At 47.8% G+C, this 24,415-nt stretch overlaps 1 protein-coding gene and 1 long non-coding RNA gene across 2 annotated transcripts in view; one reads left to right on the forward strand and one right to left on the reverse strand.

Moving 5' to 3' along the window:
- The window catches only part of LOC137432614 (uncharacterized), a 36,315-nt gene extending 31,112 nt beyond the window's left edge, over window positions 1–5,203 (forward strand). The window contains exon 3 of the long non-coding RNA XR_010985531.1: window positions 5,144–5,203. This is a non-coding gene — a long non-coding RNA (uncharacterized LOC137432614). The remainder of the gene's footprint in view (window positions 1–5,143) is intronic.
- LOC137432611 (netrin-G1-like) overlaps window positions 1–24,415 on the reverse strand; it is a 232,406-nt gene that overhangs the window by 10,263 nt on the left and 197,728 nt on the right. Inside the window, exon 9 of the mRNA XM_068124678.2 lies at window positions 5,046–5,213. Within this exon, the coding sequence (XP_067980779.2) occupies window positions 5,046–5,213 (168 nt within the window). The remainder of the gene's footprint in view (window positions 1–5,045; window positions 5,214–24,415) is intronic.

Consider the following 24,415-nt stretch of genomic DNA (forward strand, 5'->3'; position numbering starts at 1 on the left):
TAAAAAATATAATCTTGACCATGAGGTCCTCTCCAATTACAGACCCATCTCTACAACAACAACAACAGGCATTTTAAGGCCATTTTCCCTGCTAGAGCGGGGGTTAGCCTTGCGGTCCCCATGACAATCTTCTCCATTTTGCCCTATTTTCTGCATCTCTCCTTGTTAACCCCCTTGCCCGCATTTCTTCTTCGACCATCTTTAGCCAAGTCTTTCTCGGTCTTCCCCGTCCTCTACTTCCTTCTACATTCATTTCCGTAACTCTTCTCAACCAGTCACTTTCATCCTTCCTCAACACATGACCAAACCATCTCAACCTGTTCCTCTTCACAGCATCAATCACAGGCTTCATTCCCATCATCTTTCGCAATTCATCATTTGTCTTCCTCTCTCTCAACGATTATTTAAGTATCAGACCCATCTCTAATCTACCCTTTTTGTCAAATTTTTTAGAAAAGGTGGTGGGCTCTCAGTTGCAGTCTCATCTGGATTTCAACCAGCTCTATGAGGCATTTTAGTCTGGTTTTAGCCGTGCACACAGTAGAGAAACTGCCCTCATTAAGGTGATCAATGTCCTTCTCATGGTTCCTTCTCTGTGTCCCATAGCCTAATCATTTTGCTCGATCTGAGTGTGGCTTTTGACACCGTGGATCATAAAATCCTACGGTGGCGCCTTGAGGACCTTGTAGGTCTTTCTGGTAAAGCTTTACATTGGTTTTCTTCCTACCTTTCCCTCAGAAATGAATGCCATACTGGGTAAATCTAGATCTGTCCTGTTACATTTGGTGTTCCACAAGGGTCAGTTTTGGGACCCATTTTTATTTTTAATTTACTTGCTCCCCCTTGGTCCCATATTCAGGAAGCATGTTTCCATTATTATGCTGATGATACTCAGGTCTTATTGCAAACCTTACCCCATGCCCATCTTGTAATTTCTCGGGTAAACAATTGTTCAGACGAGGTAAGGGCATGGATGGATGCTAACTTTCTGCAACTCAATGGCAGCAAGACTGAGGCTATACTTATTGGCACTCTTCATCAGACTAAAATTTTTGCCAAAAACCAGAGTATAATTAACGGGCTAGTTATACCACTTTCCTCCTTGGTCACTAATCTATGTGTTACATTCAATCCATTTCTGTCTTTTGAAGCCCAAATCAAGAAAGTGAATTTCACCGCAGTTGTCCAATGCTGTTTCGGAGTTAGGTTTTCAGCCGATGGAGAGAACTGGATGAGCACTCTGCATGGCAGGAAGTAACAGGGCAAACAAGCAGTAGCCGGTAAAGTTTATCCACCTGATAGAAAAGACGCCTCATATCAGGTGACATGGCAGTAAGTGCTCCCCGAGCGCCGAAAACAGTTTGGGGGCAGAAATTCTGATGGAGCATTTTTACATTTAAACAGGTGCTGCTCTTTAATAATTCAGCTGCCATGTAAGATACATGACAAAAAAAAAAAAACTTGTGAATTGAACAGAAAAACTTACGGTACTCGCTTCAGACACTGATTTGGTGAAAAGTCTCCGATATCCATGTTGATAATGTTGTCATACAAGTATGTAAACAGCTGGTCGAGAACTTTGATCTAATCGATCAATTCTAGCACAATGCGACTGACCCGTCTTCTGTGATTCAAACGATGCCACTTGAATAGACGCAGGCCTGAATAGCAACTCAATTTCCAACTGAAAACACTAAACAAGTCAAGTTTCACACTGTGTATATCACCTATTTATTTCCTTTGTGGTAATTTGGGAAACATTTTTTTTTGTGGTTTTCTCCTTTTAATTGGGAAAATCGATGTTGGGAAAAAAAAATTGTTGGGTCGTCCATGTCCACTTTGCACTCAGATTCTTCTTCCTCTTCGTCTTCTTCTTCTTCTTCTTCTTCTTCTTACTTATGCGAAGCTTAGCTTAGCATTTCTACTCGGTACTTGGTACATATTGGGGGAGTGGGGGATTGTTGCTATTAGCGTCCCCCACCCCCCAACCATAAATATTGGAGGGGGATATAAACCCCTCCCACTCCTCACCCCCTTCCTCCCCAGGATCACTCCCCTGCCCTCAAATAATATTTGTCCTTCAACCACAAAATCCTTTTCAGCTTGGAATTCCCGTCTTCATTCTCTGTGGTGCAGCTTCAATGGCTGACTCGGGTTCTTCTCCATGCTTTCGTGATCCTGAGATTCACCTTCTGAGGACTTATAAAATGTGACTGCCTGTGTCGACTTCACCATTTGTGTGCACTCTCTTGACTTTGATCTTTTCATCAGGGCTCACCATCGACCTCAACATTTTTAACCCGCTGGGGTTTAATGTGCGAATGGTGTGATTAAGCTGAGCTGCTACGTCGAGAGTCGTGTATATCTGCATCGCTGTATGTAGCGTTCATCTATCTATAATTCCACTAATCTCTGTGTGTATGTTTGTTTGTATGTTTGTATGTTTGTATGTCTGTGACCGCTGTTTCTCGACAACTACCGGTCCGATATACTTGAAACTTGCCAGGTATATTGCTGGGGACCCGAGGATGTGCCTTTTCAAGGTTTTAAATAAATCGCAGAAGTAGTTACCGAGCTATGTCCAAAAAACGATTCAACCAATCAGAGAGCAGCGAGCTATCACGTGTGCCAAACGTGGCGAACAGACTCTGCCTCGGATGGCACATTTGAGAGCGTATTCATTTATTTCCCGTCGGCAAACTATGTTGCCGTTAAACTATGTTTTAAAACTAATTAAAACTACTTTGCGATTCATCGTAACTGCGATTCGTAACTGCCGTTCGCTTTGGCTTTGCGAATGGACCAAACCATTTCATGTAAATAGAGGGGGGGGGGGGGATTGTCACCGTACTCGCAAGCCGTTCGCTTTGGACCAAACCATTTCATGTAAATAGAGGGGGGGGATATAATTTTAGATATAGATATAGTACGGGCATGCCCTAGTACTTATTTAATTTGGGTATTCTTAGGAAAGTCATTTATTCTTTTTAGGAAGGGAAAGAATTTCCCAATAACAATATTAGGAAAGGAAAACTTAGGAAAGACATTTTAAATTAATATTACTAGCAACGGTACCCGCCCGATGGGCGTGGCTTCAATTGGGAGGCCCAAATGAAAAGGCAAAATATCAGAAATTGAAGGCTTTTTTATTTTAAACGATTTGTGAACATCCGTTAAATCATATCACACGCAAATCATCAAAATCTAAACAGTATGTGGCGCCCATTTTGAAAAAAGATTGAATTAAAAGGGCCTCATCCTCCTTTTTTTTTTTAATCCGGACAATCAACTGGTGTTTTTTTATTTGGCCCTAAGTATGTAAAGAGCGGCTCAGTTTTAATACCGTAATATAATTCGCGGATTTTCATGGCGGTCAATGGCGTCATATTGCTTTCGTGCGTGTTAAAAACATATCTCTTCAGGTAAACTGTATTTCGTTTTTTTTTCGTGTACTTGTATTCTTAACTTGCATTCAGTTGCATTTTGCGATGAACGATGACAATGACAACAGAACCATTGAGATGCGGAAGAGCGTGCGACGAATCTGCAAAACAGAAGCGGCCAATACACGTCTTTCTCAGTCGCACGTTTATGTGTGAAGAGTGCGCGCCGAATCTGTAACACGGAAGCGGCCGCTACACCTGTTTCTCAGTCGCTTTGCACACACTGCCATGTTAATTCGGAGCCGCACGTTTATATAGGAAGAGTTCGTCAGGAGTCAATCTACTCTCTCCTGGTACGTAGAATAAACAGTATTTGTAGAATTTCAACAAAAGCCACATCACTGTTCATATCGGTAAATATTATTCCATCGTGTTTGGAAAAACTGGAAAATTGGAAAACTTGGAAAAACAATATGGCCTATTTTACTCCCAGGGGTCCCAGGAATACCCACCCAAAATATCGTTGTGATTGGTTGAGCCGTTTTTGCGGTACCTTCGAACGGACGGACGGACATTTGGTGAATTATAGTAAGATTGTGCATATAATCAAAGGTATTGATGAAAAAAGCTGTTTGGGTTAGGGTTAGACCCTATTGGCGATTGGCCTGAGGCACAGGTGAAAAGTCCTTCGAGACCGGGTCTGCTCTTGCTTATTCGTACAAATTTGCAGAGTAGATCTAATTTTTACTTTATGGTTGGAAGCGCCTTTCTTTCTTGAAAAATAAATAAATGTATATATATATATATATATATATATATATATATATATATATATATATATATATATATATAATTTATATATATATATATATATATATATATATATGTATGTATGTATATATATGTATGTATATATATATATATATATATATATATATATATATATATATATATATATATATATATATATATGAAAAAAGAAAGATCCACTCACTTCTCTCAAATGTGAATGAACATGTAAATAGAGGACATAATCAATCGGCTCTCACCTAATCAATTACCCCAGATGGCTAGGATTAAATAAATAAATCTACTCTTGCCATACACTTCTCGCCAAAGACAGCTGCATAACTGCAACCATGGGTAAGCCCTTTTACTGTTTCAAACTCTGCCCAGAGTCCCTCCACAGCTGTAATGACATTTACACATAGTACACACAAGAGAATCCCAATGCTAAACACCCCCTCAGCTACCGGCAATGAAACCAGTCCACTGAAAACGTTTGAAAATCATCATCACTCGAAACGTTTGAAAATCCAGAAACCTGATAACTTGATCAAGCATTAGATACAGCACGGAGGCAAAACAGACAGTCAGGACAAGTCTTTCAATCTCATGATCAGGTCTAGAAAAAGCCTTGAAAGTCAGTGTGAAGGAAGGGTGTTGGCCGTGATGGGACCTGAAATGCCCATTCACATTTCCCATCACTGGGGATGAGTACTTTTGCTCTTATAGAATAACGGAATAAATTAGCAACAAGCAAAATAACGAGAAGAAAAGCATGTTGATGAATCAAAGTAAGAAGGAATAATTACATTATGAACAGCAAATACAGGCTCCTTGCTGAGTTATTAAAAATATTTCAAGCTTGCCTCAACTCACCCACACAAACGTTTTGGTGGTGCAACGGCAGTGACAAGTTGCGGAAGAAACCCTGGCGGCAAAACTCACAGTGCAAGCCCCATGTGTTGTGTTTGCAGCTTACACAAGTCACTGTGTTCATGGGCTCGATGATGCTGCAGCGGCTGGAGTGTCCATGGCAGTGACAGACTGCAATCAAGACATGCATATCAAGAGCTTCTCAGGTCCTAATCAGAGAACTGTGCATATGCTTTAAATGAATCTTATTACTTTTTATTTGGATTACTGAGGTTTATCCACCAGCATAAATGACTGAAGATACATTTGCTATATTTGTTACTTGTGGTTCTCATGTTGAGCTACAGTGCCTTCAGAAAGTATTCACACTGCTTGACTTTCTCACATTTTGCTGTGTAACTGCCTGAATTTAAAATGAGTTAAATTGAGATTTTTTTTGTCACTGATCTTCACATAATACCCCATAATGTCAAAGTGGATTTTGTTTTTATAGATATTTCGACAAATTAATTAAAAATGAAAAGCTGAAATGTCTTGAATCAATAGGTATTCAACCCCTTTGCTATGACACTCCAAATTAAGTTCAGGTTCATCCAATGTCCTTTTATCATCCTTGAGCTGTCTGAACCTTTAGAGGCCATTTTTCCCCGCAGAGCAGGGGTTCGCCTTTTCCGGGCACTGTGGTGCCCTTTTTGAAGCAATGTTTTATGGCCGGATGCCCTTCCTGCCACCAACCCTGTTGTTAGTCGTTAGTAGCCTTGAGCTGTCTCTACAACTTAATTGGAGTCCACCTGTGACATGCTTCAGAAAGAAACACACTTTTCTATCAAAGATCCCACATTTGACAGTGCACGTCAGAGCAGAAACTCTACCATGGATAGAATTGTGTGTGTATATATATATATATATATATATATATATATATATATATATATATATATATATATATATATATATACACATATACACACATCTATATATATTGTTGCGGATATGGGATTTGCATCCATCCATATCCGCTTGTAAATATTCCCCTATTTCCTCAATACTTCCCAACTATCCCCAATCCCCCATTCCCTAGTCCCATTTTCTGTAAACAACACTCTGTAGACCCGACCTCCCCCTATTTCCCCCATTAAATGTCGTGCCCAGGTTCACCGCATCTCATGTAAGACAACTATAGGACATCTTGCTAGTTATTCTTAGTCTATGTCAGTTAAGGACTCGTTTCCATTAATTCTGACCCTTCGTTGCACCAGAATGTGATTGTATGGCACCGTTAGGAAGTTTAGGACCTCCCAATACCTCCCCGCAGCTCTTTCTCACAGTACAACAACAACAACAACAACAACAACGAGCGCAGGAAGTGCGCGTCCTCACTCCGGCTTGGTTGGTAGGGGGTGTTGGGAGGGCACCAGGCCTTCCCAACGAGCCGCCATCAAACATGTGCTCGACGGGGTTACCAAATAGGGGCTCCCTGTCGGCTCCTCGTCAAGGGCGGAGCCCGGTAACCCCCGCACCCAATGGAAGCGGCGGACCGGCCCCAGTGGGGCGGAACCAACCAGTCGAGGGCGTGTCACTCCTCGCTGAGCATGCGCGGTGAGAGGGGGGTGACGTCAGATGCACGCTGAGCTTGGAGAAAGAAAGACGTCCCCTCGGAGCGCTGTGACACCTCCCCGCATCTTCTGGACCGTGCTTTATCCTGTCCCCGAGCCAAGGTGCACCTTGTGCTATCGACCTACCTGTCCCTTCCTGCCATCAATCCCTGTGTAAGTCTGCCTTGTTCCGTTTGTCTGTGGTCTGTCTGGGATAAGATAAGACGGTAATTAAGTGCCCATCTCTTCTGTGTCTTTACCTCACTGCCTTGTAATCTACCCCTTTTCTCCACCACTGTAATTATACCCTCCTCCGGAGGTCTTGAGAACTGTACCCCTTGCGTCGTTTCCTCTTTCCCAGTCGTCGTGTCCTTTCTATCATTGATTTGGCATAGCGCGATTTGGCCAACGTCTGGGTGAATCGGGTGAGTTGGGGAAGAATCGGGGGAACTGTTCGGTCGCGGTAATACCAACCGCTCGGTAAATAACATCTTTAACCGCGTCCGCAACAATTGGTAGTCAGGAGTTGGGATTCGAACCTGGGACTAAATTTATTTAGCCCAAATTTTGGACACCAATTGTGTTATTACCGCAACAATTGGTGTCTGGGAGTGAGATACGGACCCGAAGCGCGCTTAACGCGCTCAAAATTACAAGTCACCGAAATTTGATTTTGTTTTACAAAAAAACCCGAATTTTGAAAGTCGCGCTATGGGAGATCAAGACGGCTGGGTTCCGATAGAGGAGAGTGAGGCAGGGTCGATCCAGGACCAAATTGAGGGACATGAGGAGAGCGAAGCAGTGAGGGTGGCAGGTTCGCAAAATGGCGTCCTCGCGCACGAGGTTACGGGCGCGCAAAATGGCACCTCGCAGATGGCTACGGCGACCGCGCCCGCGACCGTAGCAGCACCGCTGGTGGATTTGAACCTTTTTTTTTATACAAATGAAGGCCCTTATGGCCCAGAATAGCGAGAAATTGAGGGAGGACATGGGGGCCAATAGCCAACCGTTAGAACAAAGGATGGGGTCCAATAGCGAGAAATTGAGGGAGGACATGGGGGCCAATAGCCAACGGTTAGAACAAAGGATGGGGTCCAATAGCGAGAAATTGAGGGAGGACATGGGGGCCCAGATCGGAGGGTTAGGGAGTAGAATAGAGGGATTAGGAAACAAATTTGAGGGACTAGACAACAAATTTGAGGGATTAGACAATAGATTAGGGGAAATACAGGAGGGGTTAACGGGGGTAGAAAACAGAATGGCCACTCAAGAGAATCAAATGGAAGGGATGAAAAAGGGGTTAGAGGGGTTAGAAAACAGTATGGAAGGCAAATTGAGGGACATGAGGGACCAAGCGGAAAGGGAAGTTAAACAAATGGGGCAGCAGATAGAGTGGGTCAGAATGGGGGTAGAAACTAAATTGGATGCTCACAGGGAGGAAATGGAGCAGATGAGGGTGGCATCTGGGCAGGAGATGCAAGTGATGGGAGAGGAGATCAGAAGAGGTGTGAGTGAGGAGGTCGGGGGAGTGCGCGAGGAGGTGAGGCACTGTGAGGAGCGCATGGAGAAGGAGGTGAGAAAGGGGACTGTAAAATTGCAAGGTGGTATAGAGGAGTTGACGCTGGGAGTAGAACAGCTGACAGTGGGACAAAAGGAGTTGGGGGACCAGGTAAAGAAGAACACAGCGGTAATAGAGGGTTTAAAATCGACACAGAAGGAGATGAAAAAGGACGTAGGGGTAATTAAAAAAGAGTGTCAGACGGTACATGAGGACCTGACGAGGAAAATGAACAAGGTGGTAGAGGTGATGGAGGTTAAAGAGCGGGAGGTGCGGGAGCACATAGAAAAAAATAAGGTGGAGTTAGAGGAAGAACTTAAGGGGGCGCACGAGGAGATGAAGGAGGTGAAGCAGAAATTAGAAGAAGTGGAAGAAGGGGTGAGCGAAATTAAGAAGCGACGGAGAGAGGATAAGAAAGAGATAAAAGAGGAAGTAAAAGAATTGGTCCAAAGTCTGTGTTCGGATCGTGATGATGTGCTCATTAACCGGATGAGGGATTCGCAGGTGATGGAGGAGCAGCGAAGAGAAAGAGGACCCGGTGTAAGTGGTGACCAATATGGTCGTGCGTATGATGCGCCAGGTGATTTAATAAGCTTGGGGGTCGAGATGGACCCGGATGTTCGTCAGAGGCCAAGAGTGAGGTGTATGGCTGGTCCGGAGTGTATGGAACGAGGATGCGAGCGAAAGGGTCCGGTGATGAGAGAGGTGCGAGGTGTGAGTGAGCAAGGTTGTGGTGGTATGGAATGGGTAGCGGGTTGCGGAAGCGTGACCCATGCATCGACACCAACAGGGGTAGTTTTTAGAGGGACAGGGGAGGCACGGGAGCCCCTTGGGGGTAATGTACTGTGGGGGCCCGGCCGGTTCGGCCCCGCGCTGACCCCGCAAGGGGCGACGCACGGGGTCCGGCAGGCGGGCAACGACTCACATACGAGGTGGTCCCACAAGGTCCCACTCGCGCCGTATGACGGTGGGTAAGGGTGGCATCCCTGCCACCCTTCCCATGATTGGGGCAAATGCGCTATAGATTATGGGGTGTATGGCAGTGAAAACTAGCCCGGGTGGGTTAGGTTATATTGATAGGGACTAGAGGTGACTATGGGTGACAAGATTTAAGTAAGAGACTTGGTACCTGTAGTGGGGACGTAGTAGCTTAGTGTTTGATAATGACGTGGGTGCGCTGAGTGTAAGGGAAGATGGAGGAGCGCGAGTTTTAGAAGGGAGTAGACAGAGCAGATGATGCAGTGTGAATGGAAGTGCTGGTGAGCAGCTTCAAATGAGGCGTCGGTGAGGCAATGCTCCGAGGTGTGTGTGAGTGTACAAGTGATGAATGAGAGAGCATTGCGGATGAGTGTCATGGTGAGTAGTGAGTGTTGTGGATCAGCGCGAATGCGCTTGGGGGAGAGAAGGGTGCAGGCGGCACCAAGTATGAGAGCACAGGTGTGCAAGTACAGGTGTGTGGAATATATGGAGCAGAGAATGAGTGGTGTGGAGAGAGTTGGAGTAAGTGGTACGGAGTGGTGTGCGTGGCGCGAAGGTGTGGATGGGGGAAGAGTGGACCCCCATCACAGATACCCGGGGCGGGTAGTGTAAGTGTTAGGTAGAGGGTATAGGTAAATTGTGGTTGGATATTGGCATCTGTGGTGCAGGTGGAAGAATGATGATTGGATGGGTGCATTAGTGTTGTGGAAATGGCTGGGCGTGTAGCCTGTTAGTGTGTGTAGTTGGTTTGGGCACTCCACCACTGTGAGGATGTCGGCCAGGTGAGGCCGCAGGTGGGCTCTGGGAGCCGGTAGTAGTTGTTGTGGATGGGGCCCGAGGATCCGGAGGACGGACCCGGGTAGCCCAGTGCCAGAGGGCACCGTGGGGTGACAGAGCCAGGAGGGGCCTTCCCCAGTTAGTTAGGTTAGGGTGAGGAGCTAGGTAAGCTCGGGTGGCAACTGCAGTGGTGGAGGTGTGCAGGTGGGTAGACCTGCTGGGAGAGCTACACGTCGCAGCCCAGAAATTGTGCAAGGGCACCGGGAGATGAATCGGGGGAGTGAGACCCCAAATTGAGAAGCACCACAGTTTGGTCAATGGGAATTGGTTTTTAGAACCCATAGTGTAAGTTGGCCAATGGATTGGCAGGGAAAGACCCTGGGTAATGTAAAGTTGTTAAACTCATTTAGGAAATAGTTAGGATTGATGAACCTGTCGCACCATACGCAGCCACTTACCTGAGGTGATGCTGATGACTCCACACCTGTGGTTTCTTTGTTTTGTGTTGCAGGAAAGGAGAATTGCTGTTTGGATTTGTGAGACGCATCACGACGTGGATGAGACATTGGGGTGATTCCATCTCTCCCTCCTTAGGAGGGACTGATGATGAGTTGGAGATGGCAGATTTTGATGAGAGTTGGAAATGGCAAATTTGATTGGTTAGGAGGGAGAAAAGACGAATTTGGTTTATGGGAGGAACGGGGAAGACAGTAGGGACGTTGTTGATATGTAAAGTAGATGTTTATGGGTAGTGTTGTGTTTTGTGGATACAGTAAGGGGTAAGGGAGGGGCAATGTAGGTTACCTGGTGGGGGGGGGGGCGTACGGTAGGAACGTACCTGTCTCACCTGGTTCCCATGTGCCCCCAGTGTGCATTACCTTGTATTGCGTGCACTTTTGCGCCCTTACCACCTTACTCACTTGTCTTTTTTTTTTGTCTCCCACCTCCGAGGATCTGGCTTTGGGGCAGAGAGAGAGGAGAGAGAGGTGCTGGCTCTGCAGTTGTGGGCCTGTACTTCCGCTGCTTGCTGCCTGGATCGATACACCATATGGACCGCAATTTTTGTGGCCGCCCACAATGGACCGCAGTTCTTTTGCGGTCAAGCACCACCCGTGGATGGACCTGGGTCAACGTGGCACCTATGCCATACAGGTGAACCACTTTTAGTTGGCCCCCTGACGGCCACAATTAAGAAATGGACGCGGTTGGCGCCTTTCTTTATTTATAAAGAAGCCGGAAGGCCAAGTGCACTCCATGAAGGCAAGACCCGCGGCAGAACATCGGCCGGCTGCGACACCACCGGTGACCATGGACACTTGATGGTGCATTGTTATTGAACACTTTATTGGTGCACCGGATGGTGCTGACTGTGCATAATGGGGTGGTGCTTTTGGTGCTTGGAAGGGGTGCTCTGCACATTATTAAAAGCCGTAGGGCCACAGGGCACTCGTGGGTTGGTGTTTCGATGCTGGCATGCGTGCTCTCCCTATGCATAACATCTGCATGTGTTCCTCAAAGAACAGGTCCTGGATCTTAGTGTAAATATCAGTGTTGTATACATAATGCTCCCTACCGGCTGTATGTTTAGTTTGAGGATGCTTTCCGCGATTCGGTTATCCTGTGGGTGTGTTTCTGTTAGGAGAAGGGTGCAACGTCGCAGGGGGACATATTTACTCATTTGTGAACATCTGTAAAACTGTCGCACTCAGGGTTGAGTTAATAGTAGAGGGAACTACATCTGAGTGCCACACTAAAGTAGGTAAAAATTTATCGGGTCGGGATGCCCCGAGGTAGAGAAGGGTGCAGTGTTGCGGATATGGGATTTGCATTCATCCATATCCGCTTGTAAATATTCCCCTATTTCCTCAATACTTCCCAACTATCCCCAATCCCCCATTCCCTAGTCCCATTTTCTGTAAACAACACTCTGTAGACCCGACCTCCCCCTATTTCCCCAAATTAAATGTCGTGCCCAGGTTCACCGCATCTCATGTAAGACAACTATAGGACATCTTGCTAGTTATTCTTAGTCTATGTCAGTTAAGGACTCGTTTCCATTAATTCTGACCCTTCGTTGCACCAGAATGTGATTGTATGGCACTGTTAGGAAGTTTAGGACCTCCCAATACCTCCACGCAGCTCTTTCTCACAGTACAACAACAACAACAACAACAACACCGAGCGCAGGAAGTGCGCGTCCTCACTCCGGCTTGGTTGGTAGGGGGGTGTTGGGAGGGCACCAGGCCTTCCCAACGAGGCGCCATCAAACATGTGCTCGACGGGGTTACCAAATAGGGGCTCCCTGTCGGCTCCTCGTCAAGGGCGGAGCCCGGTAACCCCCGCACCCAATGGAAGCGGCGGACCGGCCCCAGTGGGGCGGAACCAACCAGCCGAGGGCGTGTCACTCCCCGCTGAGCATGCGCGGTGAGAGGGGGGTGACTTCAGATGCGCGCTGAGCTTGGAGAAAGAAAGACGTCCCCTCGGAGCGCTGTGACACCTCCCCGCATCTTCTGGACCGTGCTTTATCCTGTCCCCGAGCCAAGGTGCACCTTGTGCTATCGACCTACCTGTCACTTCCTGCCATCAATCCCTGTGTAAGTCTGCCTTGTTCCGTTTGTCTGTGGTCTGTCTGGGATAAGATAAGACAGTAATTAAGTGCCCATCTCTTCTGTGTCTTTACCTCACTGCCTTGTAATCTACCCCTTTTCTCCACTACTGTAATTATACCCTCCTCCGGAGGTCTTGAGAACTGTACCCCTTGCGTCATTTCCTCTTTCCCAGCCGTCGTGTCCTTTCTATCATTGATTTGGCATAGCGCGATTTGGCCAACGTCTGGGTGAATCGGGTGAGTTGGGGAAGAATCGGGGGAACTGTTCGGTCGCGGTAATACCAACCGCTCGGTAAATAACATCTTTAACCGCGTCCGCAACAATATAAAACACAGTTTGTGTGTGCGTGTGTGTGTGTGTGTATGTAATGTTACCGATAGACTCCTAAACGGAGAGGCTCACGTACTTGATATTTGGCACAGACATGGCCATTGAGCCTGGGACGAACATGGCTGACCTAAAAATTTATTTCATAATATGCTTTTACCATATTTTTATCTCAGCGCGAAATATTATGACCGGAATCTGACCGGTCGCAGAGCAGCGCGCCGATTCGCTCAGAGCGATCACGTGATGTTCCCTGCCGCCATTAACTCAGTTACGTGTTCGCACGTATTTCAGAGCGAAAAGCAATTGCCTTTTTTCACATTTAAGCGACGAACATTGCCATTCACACCACATAGGTTTTTTTCCCTTTCATCTTTAGATTCATATTTTTTGCCATAACGTAGCGCATTATGGCTCTCTCGAGCTCGAGTTAGCCAATCACCTGGGAGCATGAGGCCACGTTGGCCACGCCCACGACAGGACGCAGAGTTGCAATCGATCGCTCAGAGCGATCACGTGATGTTCCTTGCCGCGCGACTATCTATATATATCACTCAGATCCCTCACAATCGACCACCACCACCTCCTACTGCAATACTAAATATCACTCAGATCCCTCGCAATCGACCACCACCCCCTCCTACAATACTAAATATCACCCAGATCCCTTGGAATCGACCACCACCTCCTCCTCCTGCAATACTAAATATCACCCAGATCCCTCACAATCGACCACTACCACCTCCTCCTGCAATACTAAATATCACTCAGATCCCTCACAATCGACCACCACCCCCTCCTACAATACTAAATATCACCCAGATCCCTTGGAATCGACCACCACCTCCTCCTACAATACTAAATATCACCCAGATCCCTTGGAATCGACCACCACCTCCTCCTCCTGCAATAATAAATATCACTCAGATCCCTCACAATTGACCACCACCACCTCCTCCTGCAATACTAAATATCACTCAGATCCCTCACAATCGACCACCACCACCTCCTCCTGCAATACTAAATATCACTCAGATCCCTCACAATCGACCACCACCACCTCCTACAATACTAAATATCACTCAGATCCCTCACAATCGACCACCACCACCTCCTACAATACTAAATATCACCCAGATCCCTCACAATCGACCACCACCCCCTCCTACAATACTAAATATCACCCAGATCCCTTGGAATCGACCACCACCCCCTCCTACAATACTAAATATCACCCAGATCCCTTGGAATCGACCACCACCCCCTCCTGCAATACTAAATATCACCCAGATCCCTTGGAATCGACCACCACCCCCTCCTACAATACTATATATCACTCAGATCCCTTGGAATCGACCACCACCCCCTCCTGCAATACTAAATATCACCCAGATCCCTTGGAATCGACCAACATCCCCCTCCTACAATACTAAATATCACCCAGATCCCTTGGAATCGACCACCACCCCCTCCTGCAATACTAAATATCACTCAGATCCCTTGGAGTCGACCACCACCTCCTCCTGCAATCTATATATACTAGGGCATGCCCGTACTATATATATATCTAAAATTATATCCCCCCCCCCTCTATTTACATGAAATGGTTTGGTCCATTCGCAACGCCAAAGCGAATGGCGAACGGCTTGCGAGTACGGTGACAATCCCCCCCCCTCTATTTACATGAAATGGTTTGGTCCATTCGCAACGACCACAGAACCCCCCCCCTCTATTTACATGAAATGGTTTGGTCCATTCGCAACGCCAAAGCGAACGGCGAACGGCTAAATCGCCATAGCTCGGTAACTACTTGTCCGATTAATATGAAACCTTGAAAAGGCACATCCTCGGGTCCCCAGCAATATACCTGGCAAGTTTAAAGTATATCGGACCCGTGGTTGTCGAGAAACAGCGGTCACAAACAAACATACTGTCGCGTAACCGTCGTTAACACCACAGTTACGGATGACCGATTTGCGAGACTTTAACTCCCGAGGCGAACACTCAATGGCGGACTCAAGTTCGACACCAACGCGCGGAATGGCGGGACGCAGCGAAGGCTCCGCAACCTTATCTATTAAAATCAAACACCCAGGAAAACTGCGTTCAGATATTATGTACAAAAAGTAATATAAGGGTTTATTAGGAAAAGTAAAGCCAGTGAAAAAGCCCGCCGGTAAATCTAATAACTCTAATAAACCTAAATCGGGACGTCCCCACGCGACTGACAGCAAACACAAACGAGGGAGATTAATTACGAAAATAACACGTCTTGTGAAATGTACACAAGGAGCTCGGCTTATCTGTCTTTGTCGTCTTGTATTGTTTGCCGTCCACCCCGGCACCGCTCGGCCCCGATGCACCCACGAGGCCTTGCTCCACCAGGCTCCGATCCTCTCGCCGCCCACCAGGTCCGTGCACCACGCTCCAAAGCACCCAACGCAAGCCAGCAGCTTCACACGAGGTCGATCCCCACACAAAGCACGAAGACAGGACCGGAGAGAACGCAGGTGTGACTGCACGTCTCGTCCTTCCAACTCGCTTCTCAATTGCTCACTGCCAAGCTCGAACTCGACTGCGACTGCCCGAAATGGCGTGTCCTCTCCAACTCCAACTGGCGAACTAACTCCGTGTGACTTGCGACTCAACTCTCTGGTGCCTGCCTGCGTCTGCCACGAACTCAACTCAACTCCGCGAACTCCTGAAATGGCGTCCGACCGTCCCTATATTGGTGGCCGATGACGTCACATTGGCGCACTCCTCAGCCAATCAAAGCCTCCCGCGACTCCCGACATCTCCCCCCTCCGCCACCCTGCGGTCCCGGCATAACACGTGCCGGCCAGGTTTGTAGGCCTTTGGAGGTGTACACGGTGGCGGCCACTTGTGGCGGTGTTTTTGACCTGGTTTCCTGTCAATTTAATACGAAGTCCTTGTCAGGGAAAGGGAATTATTTAATGTTGCGCTAAGGACCTAACTAATGTTTATGTGGTTTGCAGTGCCATAAAGGACAAAGGTTTGATTACTAGGTGATACTCACAGGGGCGTTACCTTTAATCCCTCACTATTTAACACTCGAATCTCCAGGTAGATCCACACTCATACATCTTACCCCGACAACCGCCTGAACATCAATAACTTATTACATGTAGAGTCCCTGTCACGACAGCCGAATACCTACCTATTCAGATCTACCTAGCTCTAGATATTGCTCTACCAAATTCATAACACAGCCCCCCCCCCTGGAACCGTAGCTCCTGCAAGGTTCACCGCAGGCGCTACCATTCCAGCCTTAACACTTACTGTCACACACTTAATTAACCTATGAAATAAATCAGGAAGGGCTGTGGGAAGTGAGTCGGACTACCTACCTACACTTCCTTAACATGCTGAACCCCTTAACCATCATGCAAGTATGTACATCTTCTTCGTTGTTCCTGTGGAGGGAGGAAACAACAACACACAACACTAACTTAACCACAAAACTTAACCATCTTTCCAAACTCAAAACTCTAACCTTTGTACATACCCCGGTCTACAGACCGCGTCCCCCGGTGGATGCCACAAGACACAACCTTACCTGCGGGGCCATCCCCAATGCATCCCACTAAATTTCCACGGGCCCTGTCCAGATGTTACAGGTGAGTGACACGGCTCGGTGGATTTCGCCCACATTCATGCAACACAGACCCCTTAACCACTCATTCTCATTCCATAGGTCATCAAGGCATTTCAAAAATCAACAAAGCACTTATTTCAATACACCCCCTGCAGGACCATGGCATTGATGTCATTCACGTGTGTGTGCATTCCTCAACTAGGCAGCGGGGAGGTACCGCACAAAAGATGGTGGGGGCGCATCAGGCTGTGGTGCCCGCAGTCCCAAAAACAAGTCAACCGACTTACAAATTCATTGCCCCCCCCCCCCTTTACCTCTTGGCCCCGTGACAGCCCAACAGCCCCTTTCCGCCGTTACCTCGCCGGTGAGGGTCTCCACACACACCAGGCTCCTTTGCCTCCTGCTTTCACGCAGCAACACGGGTCACCGGGGGACTTCCTCACCCCGCGGCGCCCATCCAGACCCTCCACCGACGAGCTCCAATTTCCAGTTACCACCGGCTGCCAGGGGTAATTGCCGCAGAGGGGGGCCCGCAGGCATCGCTCCTCAGAGCTTGCTCTGTACCTGCGGACACACACACCTTCCCCACCCATGGTCCCCAAAACACACTTCCTCCCCCCGCTGCCATTCAATTCTCCACACAACTCAGCACAATTCAGTACAATTCATAGATGGTGTAAAAGGTGTTACAAGGCTTGCCATGGCCTGCCAATGTGAAATCCCATTCACAGTTCGAATCATTGAATCCTTACACATTTCCATTAGCACATTTCCAAAAAGCACAATTTATCGCCCCTCATTATCTCCAATAATCATCACTCACTCTCCAGGTTCCACTCTCACGACCACATCAAAACACCTAACCACAATACAAAAACATACGCCACCCACAAGACACTGTGGCTCCCATTCCATCCCCTCACCGGCCATGTCATCACTCTCACCCGCCTCCCAACTCCAATTTACATGTCCCCAATTTCCAAAGCAAGTCCTGAAGCCTGGGACAGTACTCCTCAAAACACTCACCTCAAGTGCAGGTAGTTGCAGGTTGGTCAGGTCCAAGAGCGTCATCCACCCTTCACAATCCCAACATTTCACATTGGGCCTACCAAATCCTTCCAGATTTCTCTTTTGTCCCCACTACACTGGCAGGTATGTGGATCCGCATCCAACGGTGATCATCACTACACAACTACCTGTGGCCACGACAGCTCTGCACCTCTACCGTGCAAGGGTCACCGGGACAAGGTGAGCAGTCAAAACGCCAACATGGCCCATGAGTGTCCATAAGGGTGCGACCCACCATCCATCCTTCGGCCCCCCTGCGAGGAACACAGCTGCAGCAGCCCCAGCTGGCCAATGTGGTGAGCACTTGCTGCCACAACACACACTACCGCACACACAACCTCGGCCCTGGGGGGCACGGTCGCAGTGCGTGGCATCCCTACAGCCACGTCCCCTGCACCTCCCCATCATCCCCCAGTCCGACTACAAAACTGCAGCCCCCCCAGTGCTCACCCACACTTGACCACACCAAGGTCCAGTCAACAGCCATGCTCCACCAGGAGACCCACCCAGAAGACATGGTCCACACACCTCGGACACGCACAGCACCACGTTGACCCTCAGGCTACACAACTACATCCCCATCATCCCGCGTCCCAAATATCAGCACAGTTGCCCCCGCAACCAGTTGAAAGCTGTGTCTTGCTACCCTATTAATTTCATCACAGCCTCCAACACTTTGGTCTGCACACCTGGATCAATAATGGCGTCACTGTACAGTGTCCACCATGGCATTTCAAAATCCACCCTTAAATTTCCATCTAACCCACAGATTACCCATGCCAACCATTTGTCACATTTCACTCACCTCACCAAAGAAGGATGCTTTGCCATACACATGCCAGCCGAGCATGGCCCATATGCTCGGCGCGTTACACATCTCCCGATTCACATCCCCATGGCTCTCTTCCCAACCCGAGAGTCCATAAATCATAACGGAGCATCTGTGGAAGGTCACTCACACCATCACGTTCCACAGATGCCCCAATGGTTGTCCGGCAGGCTATCTCCATCCCTGTCCATTCGGTTTGACCCGCGTCCATCGACCAACACGGCATGGCAGGTCATCACATGCCAGTTGTCCCAAAGTCTCAGGGAGAGGGTGTCAGGTCGCATGCCCGGGTGATCACTACATCAGGCCCAAGCTGGCCATCTGCGGTGCCACCACCAAAGCGCGACCCACAACACCTCCCCCCAGTGGTCCTCAATATTTGCCATCCCAGGCTTGAGAAACCACCTCGGACCTCCCTGGAGGTCTTAACCCCCACCAGGGTCCGGTGACCCTGCCGGCCCGAGCCACCAGCTCGGACGGCGCCCCGACGGACAAGGGACGCCACACTCCACCAGACCCCCCGTGGGACCCAGGTCGTACCTCGACACCCAAGGCTGGACCCCACGTCCAAATCTCGCCATCACAGCCCCCCAGCTGGCCGGCATACCCAAATTTTGAAAGGGGCAACTTTTGCCCGAGGCCATCACCCATGACCTCTCCATGTCCAAATCCCGCAGCCCGGGGACCAATCCCCACCATGGCTGCTCCAAATCAATTTCCCATTGTAATTTTATTTTACATTTTATTTTACAAATTTTCATTCCCATTGCCAACCCGCAGCTGCAGGGAACAACCTCTACCACCGGTTGTTCTGCCCCTCCCTGCAGTTGATCCAAATTCCCTACAGGGACCAAATCTCCAGAAGCTCTATCTCCCGATCCTCCAAGATCCAAATCCAGCCCGGAGCCAACACACTCCCCCAACTGGTTGTCCAATTTTGGAGCCTCTGTTTCCAAATAGCAGTGTACAGTGAGCGTCCCCTCGGTCATTCCAACCACCTCCTTGGACCAACTCACCTCTTCCCCCAGACTCCTTTGGGCCTGAACAAGCTCTACCTCCATGGGACTGTCACAGGTCTCCAGCCGCTGGATCAACTCATCCTCATCATTAGAAATCATTCCTGGCCCCGCCAGGCTTTGATCAATATCCCCAATAAATACCCGGTCCGGCTCCATTGCACGGACCCCCAAAAACTCTACCCCCTCTTGCTCCGCACCACCGCCCTGGTGCTGCACAATTCCAAATTCATCCCCCGGTTGGGGTGTTGTGACATCCACACGGTCCCGATAAACAACCAGGCCAGAATGTGGGAAACATTCCCCATTACAACTCTCACATTCCAAATTTCCTTCCCCGCTCACCTGTGGACACTCCACGTTTACCTGCAGGCCTTCCCCATCTACCTGTACACATTCCCCATCCACCTGTGGACATTCCCCGTCCACCTCTGCACCTGCAGTCTCCCCATTTACTTCAATTGCCATTCCCTGTGCAATTCCCAATTTTGCCATTCCCGGTGCAATTCCCTGCTCGTGAGCAACATGCACATCTGCATGGGCCGTACTCTCTCCTGTTCCCAATTTAGCTTCCCCCAGCTGCTGTGCCATTTCCCCAATTTTTCCTTCCATACTGTTTTCTAACCCCTCTAACCCATTTTTCACCTCTTTTATCCCGTTATCTAACCCCTCACCGGTACCCCTCGCTTCGTCCCTCATTACCCCCAATTTTTCACTCCGAGCCCTCGCTTCGTCCCTCCTTGCCCCCAATTTTTCACTCCGAGCCCTCGCTTCGTCCCTCATTACCTCCAATTGCTCCCTCTGAGCCCTCATGTCTCCCCGAATTTCTGCAAGGTTTCGCTCACCCTCGGCCCTCTGAGCATCCATTAATTCCTTAAAAAATTTCATTAAAGCCTGGTCGTCTCTCGGGGCCGTCCCATTTGTTCCCGACTCCCCGGTAGGGGAGGGGCATAAGTTGGTGCTCGGGACGAGGGAGGTTCCAAGGCTCACCTCTGCATCAAACTCCCCTATTTCCGGCTCACTCCCAACGCTGACGGAGGCCTCGCTGCGTACTTCCATCTCGTCGACCTCCGACATCCGCTTTTCGGAAGGTCGTTCCCCGCGCGCGTATTTATTTTAATAATTCCTGAAACACAATTTAAATTTGACGAAGACGCGATATCGCGCTCCGTTTGCCCAATTGATTATCAAATTTCTCCGCCTCAACTATAAAAATTTTGCGTTCGAACGTCGAGCGCAATGTACGCCCGACCGTGTCGATGTCGCCCCGCGGACAAAAAAATTTGTCCGACCGTGTCGATGTCTCGCCGCGGACAAAAAAATTTGTCCGACGGGTTCAAATCCCACTCCTGACACCACTTGTCGCGTAACCGTCGTTAACACCACAGTTACGGATGACCGATTTGCGAGACTTTAACTCCCGAGGCGAACACTCAATGGCGGACTCAAGTTCGACACCAACGCGCGGAATGGCGGGACGCAGCGAAGGCTCCGCAACCTTATCTATTAAAATCAAACACCCAGGAAAACTGCGTTCAGATATTATGTACAAAAAGTAATATAAGGGTTTATTAGGAAAAGTAAAGCCAGTGAAAAAGCCCGCCGGTAAATCTAATAACTCTAATAAACCTAAATCGGGACGTCCCCACGCGACTGACAGCAAACACAAACGAGGGAGATTAATTACGAAAATAACACGTCTTGTGAAATGTACACAAGGAGCTCGGCTTATCTGTCTTTGTCGTCTTGTATTGTTTGCCGTCCACCCCGGCACCGCTCGGCCCCGATGCACCCACGAGGCCTTGCTCCACCAGGCTCCGATCCTCTCGCCGCCCACCAGGTCCGTGCACCACGCTCCAAAGCACCCAACGCAAGCCAGCAGCTTCACACGAGGTCGATCCCCACACAAAGCACGAAGACAGGACCGGAGAGAACGCAGGTGTGACTGCACGTCTCGTCCTTCCAACTCGCTTCTCAATTGCTCACTGCCAAGCTCGAACTCGACTGCGACTGCCCGAAATGGCGTGTCCTCTCCAACTCCAACTGGCGAACTAACTCCGTGTGACTTGCGACTCAACTCTCTGGTGCCTGCCTGCGTCTGCCACGAACTCAACTCAACTCCGCGAACTCCTGAAATGGCGTCCGACCGTCCCTATATTGGTGGCCGATGACGTCACATTGGCGCACTCCTCAGCCAATCAAAGCCTCCCGCGACTCCTGACATCTCCCCCCTCCGCCACCCTGCGGTCCCGGCATAACACGTGCCGGCCAGGTTTGTAGGCCTTTGGAGGTGTACACGGTGGCGGCCACTTGTGGCGGTGTTTTTGACCTGGTTTCCTGTCAATTTAATACGAAGTCCTTGTCAGGGAAAGGGAATTATTTAATGTTGCGCTAAGGACCTAACTAATGTTTATGTGGTTTGCAGTGCCATAAAGGACAAAGGTTTGATTACTAGGTGATACTCACAGGGGCGTTACCTTTAATCCCTCACTATTTAACACTCGAATCTCCAGGTAGATCCACACTCATACATCTTACCCCGACAACCGCCTGAACATCAATAACTTATTACATGTAGAGTCCCTGTCACGACAGCCGAATACCTACCTATTCAGATCTACCTAGCTCTAGATATTGCTCTACCAAATTCATAACAATACAAACACACACACAGAGATTAGTGGAATTATAGATAGATAAAACACAGTTTGTGTGTGTGTGTGTGTGTGTGTGTGTGTGTGTAATGTTACCGATAGACTCCTAAACGGAGAGGCTTACGTGCTTGATATTTGGCATAGACATGGCCATTGAGCCTGGGACGAACATGGCCGAACTCAAAATATTTGACGATCCATATTTTTTATTCATATTTACCTCAGCGCATTTCAGCGCATGGAATCAACGGAATCAGAGCAGGTGGGCGCTGATTCGCTCAGAGCGATCACGTGATGACGCTATGACGCTATGAACGCTATGACGCTATGAAAAAAAAAATCGCTATGACGCTATGAAGCTATGACGCTGACGCTATGAAACGCTATGAAGCTATGAACGGTATGAACGATATGACGCTATGAAAAAAAAAATCGCTATGACGCTATGAAACGCTATGACGATATGAACGCTATGACACTATGAACGTTATGACGCTATGAAAAAAAAAATCGCTATGACGCTATGAAACGCTATGACGTTATGAACGCTATGAACGCTATGAACGCTATGAAAAAAAAAAATCGCTCGCTTTACCAAGGGGCTCGCTCTCCCCCCGTTCCCCTCCCCTCCCCTCCCCCGCCCGGCAATGCCGGGTACTTCTGCTAGTATATCTATATATATATATACCCTGCTGGTTGGTGTAAAGAATGTGTTCCATTTATCAGATCAGAGTCTAATCATTTCCAGATCAGCAGAGAGAGGCAGACGCAACTGCTTTCTGCGTAGCATAGGGGTTGGGTATTGAACGACACTGTGGATTCACCTGCGTGAGTCAATGTGGAGTCTTGATGACATGTTGCTTTTCTTTTCATGAACCCGACTCTCCATGTTTTAGCAAGAGAATCACGACCAATACCTACCCAACTGAATCCCACAATCTATCTACAATGTCTTATGATTTACTCTCAACCTGTCCACTCTTCAGATCAATACAACCGGTATATACCCATACAATGCAGCTTATGCTCTCACAAAACCAGATGAAACCGTTGTGTGCTTGTGCACAGATGTGCTGGGATACTCCATCGATAGGATGTGAAAGCATCTCTCCAAAAGGCAAATGGTGCTGGCATTTTAAAGAGATTCGCTTGTATCCGTCGTTGCAGCTACGGTCGATCAATAACACTTCACTCTCGAGGTTTGACACAGTGCTGGGTAATGCCTGAAAGACTGCCAAAGTATTTTGCACATTCATGAATAATGACAGCTTCATCTGTATTGTTGCAACATATTTACTCCAATCATGCAAAGTGCAGATTTTGACTGCTTCCTGAACTTTCGCATCGGCTTACCCCGCTGCAACATAGGCGATACTGAGATTGCTGTGCCGCATAAAAATTGCTACCAGACGCAGCTAGAAAATGAATAAAATACTAATCGACATTAACTGTGGTATTTCTCTGGTAGTGTAAATATTGTTCGCCTGTTCTATTGTTTTTGTTTATTTGTTCGTTTTACAAGATCTAAGGCTCTCAGTGAACCTGCCACACATATATCTCACGCATATGGATGTAAAGATGGCTACACGAGACACAACACATGACTGTCAGATGGGACAAACAAAGCCACTGAGGTTGGAGAAAATGCCGTCATTTCCATAAATATACTGTATGTGTGTATATATATATATATATATATATATATATATATATATATATATATATATATATATATGTATATATATATAATATAATATAATATAATATAATAAAGTATATATATAATAAAATAAATAAGTATATATATATTTATTTATTTATTTTCTATAGCTTGGTGTTGGCTTAGCGGTTGGGGTGCCGGCTTGGGATCCTATGATCCTGGGTTCGAATCCCGGTCGATCGCTGAATTAACGCCAGGGGGGGGGGGGGTTGATTCAGCCTGTCATCCTTCCGAGGTCGGCAAATTGAGTACCAGCTTGCTGGGATGAATGATCATGGTGTGTACCCCGGTTTAGAATAGGTACACCATATCCCTGCGCTTCCTAAGAGGCGACCAAGGGTTGGCGTCAGGAAGGGCATCCGGCCATAAAAACATTGCGTCAAACAGGGAACCATGATTGTCATAGGGCCCGCACGGCTAACTACTGCTCTAGCGGGGAAAATGGCCTTAAAACGATCATTCATTTATTCATTTATATATATATATATATATATATATATATATATATATATATATATATATATATATATATATATATATATATATATATATATTGTTACGGAACCCAACGTCGGCCTATGGTTCCCCTTTGAGGGGGGATTAGTCCCCTCGTCTGTTACTGACCG

Source organism: Myxine glutinosa, chromosome 8, assembly GCF_964187855.1.
Source record: "Myxine glutinosa chromosome 8, kmMyxGlut1.1, whole genome shotgun sequence".
In the NCBI taxonomy this organism is placed as follows: Eukaryota; Metazoa; Chordata; class Myxini; order Myxiniformes; family Myxinidae; genus Myxine; species Myxine glutinosa.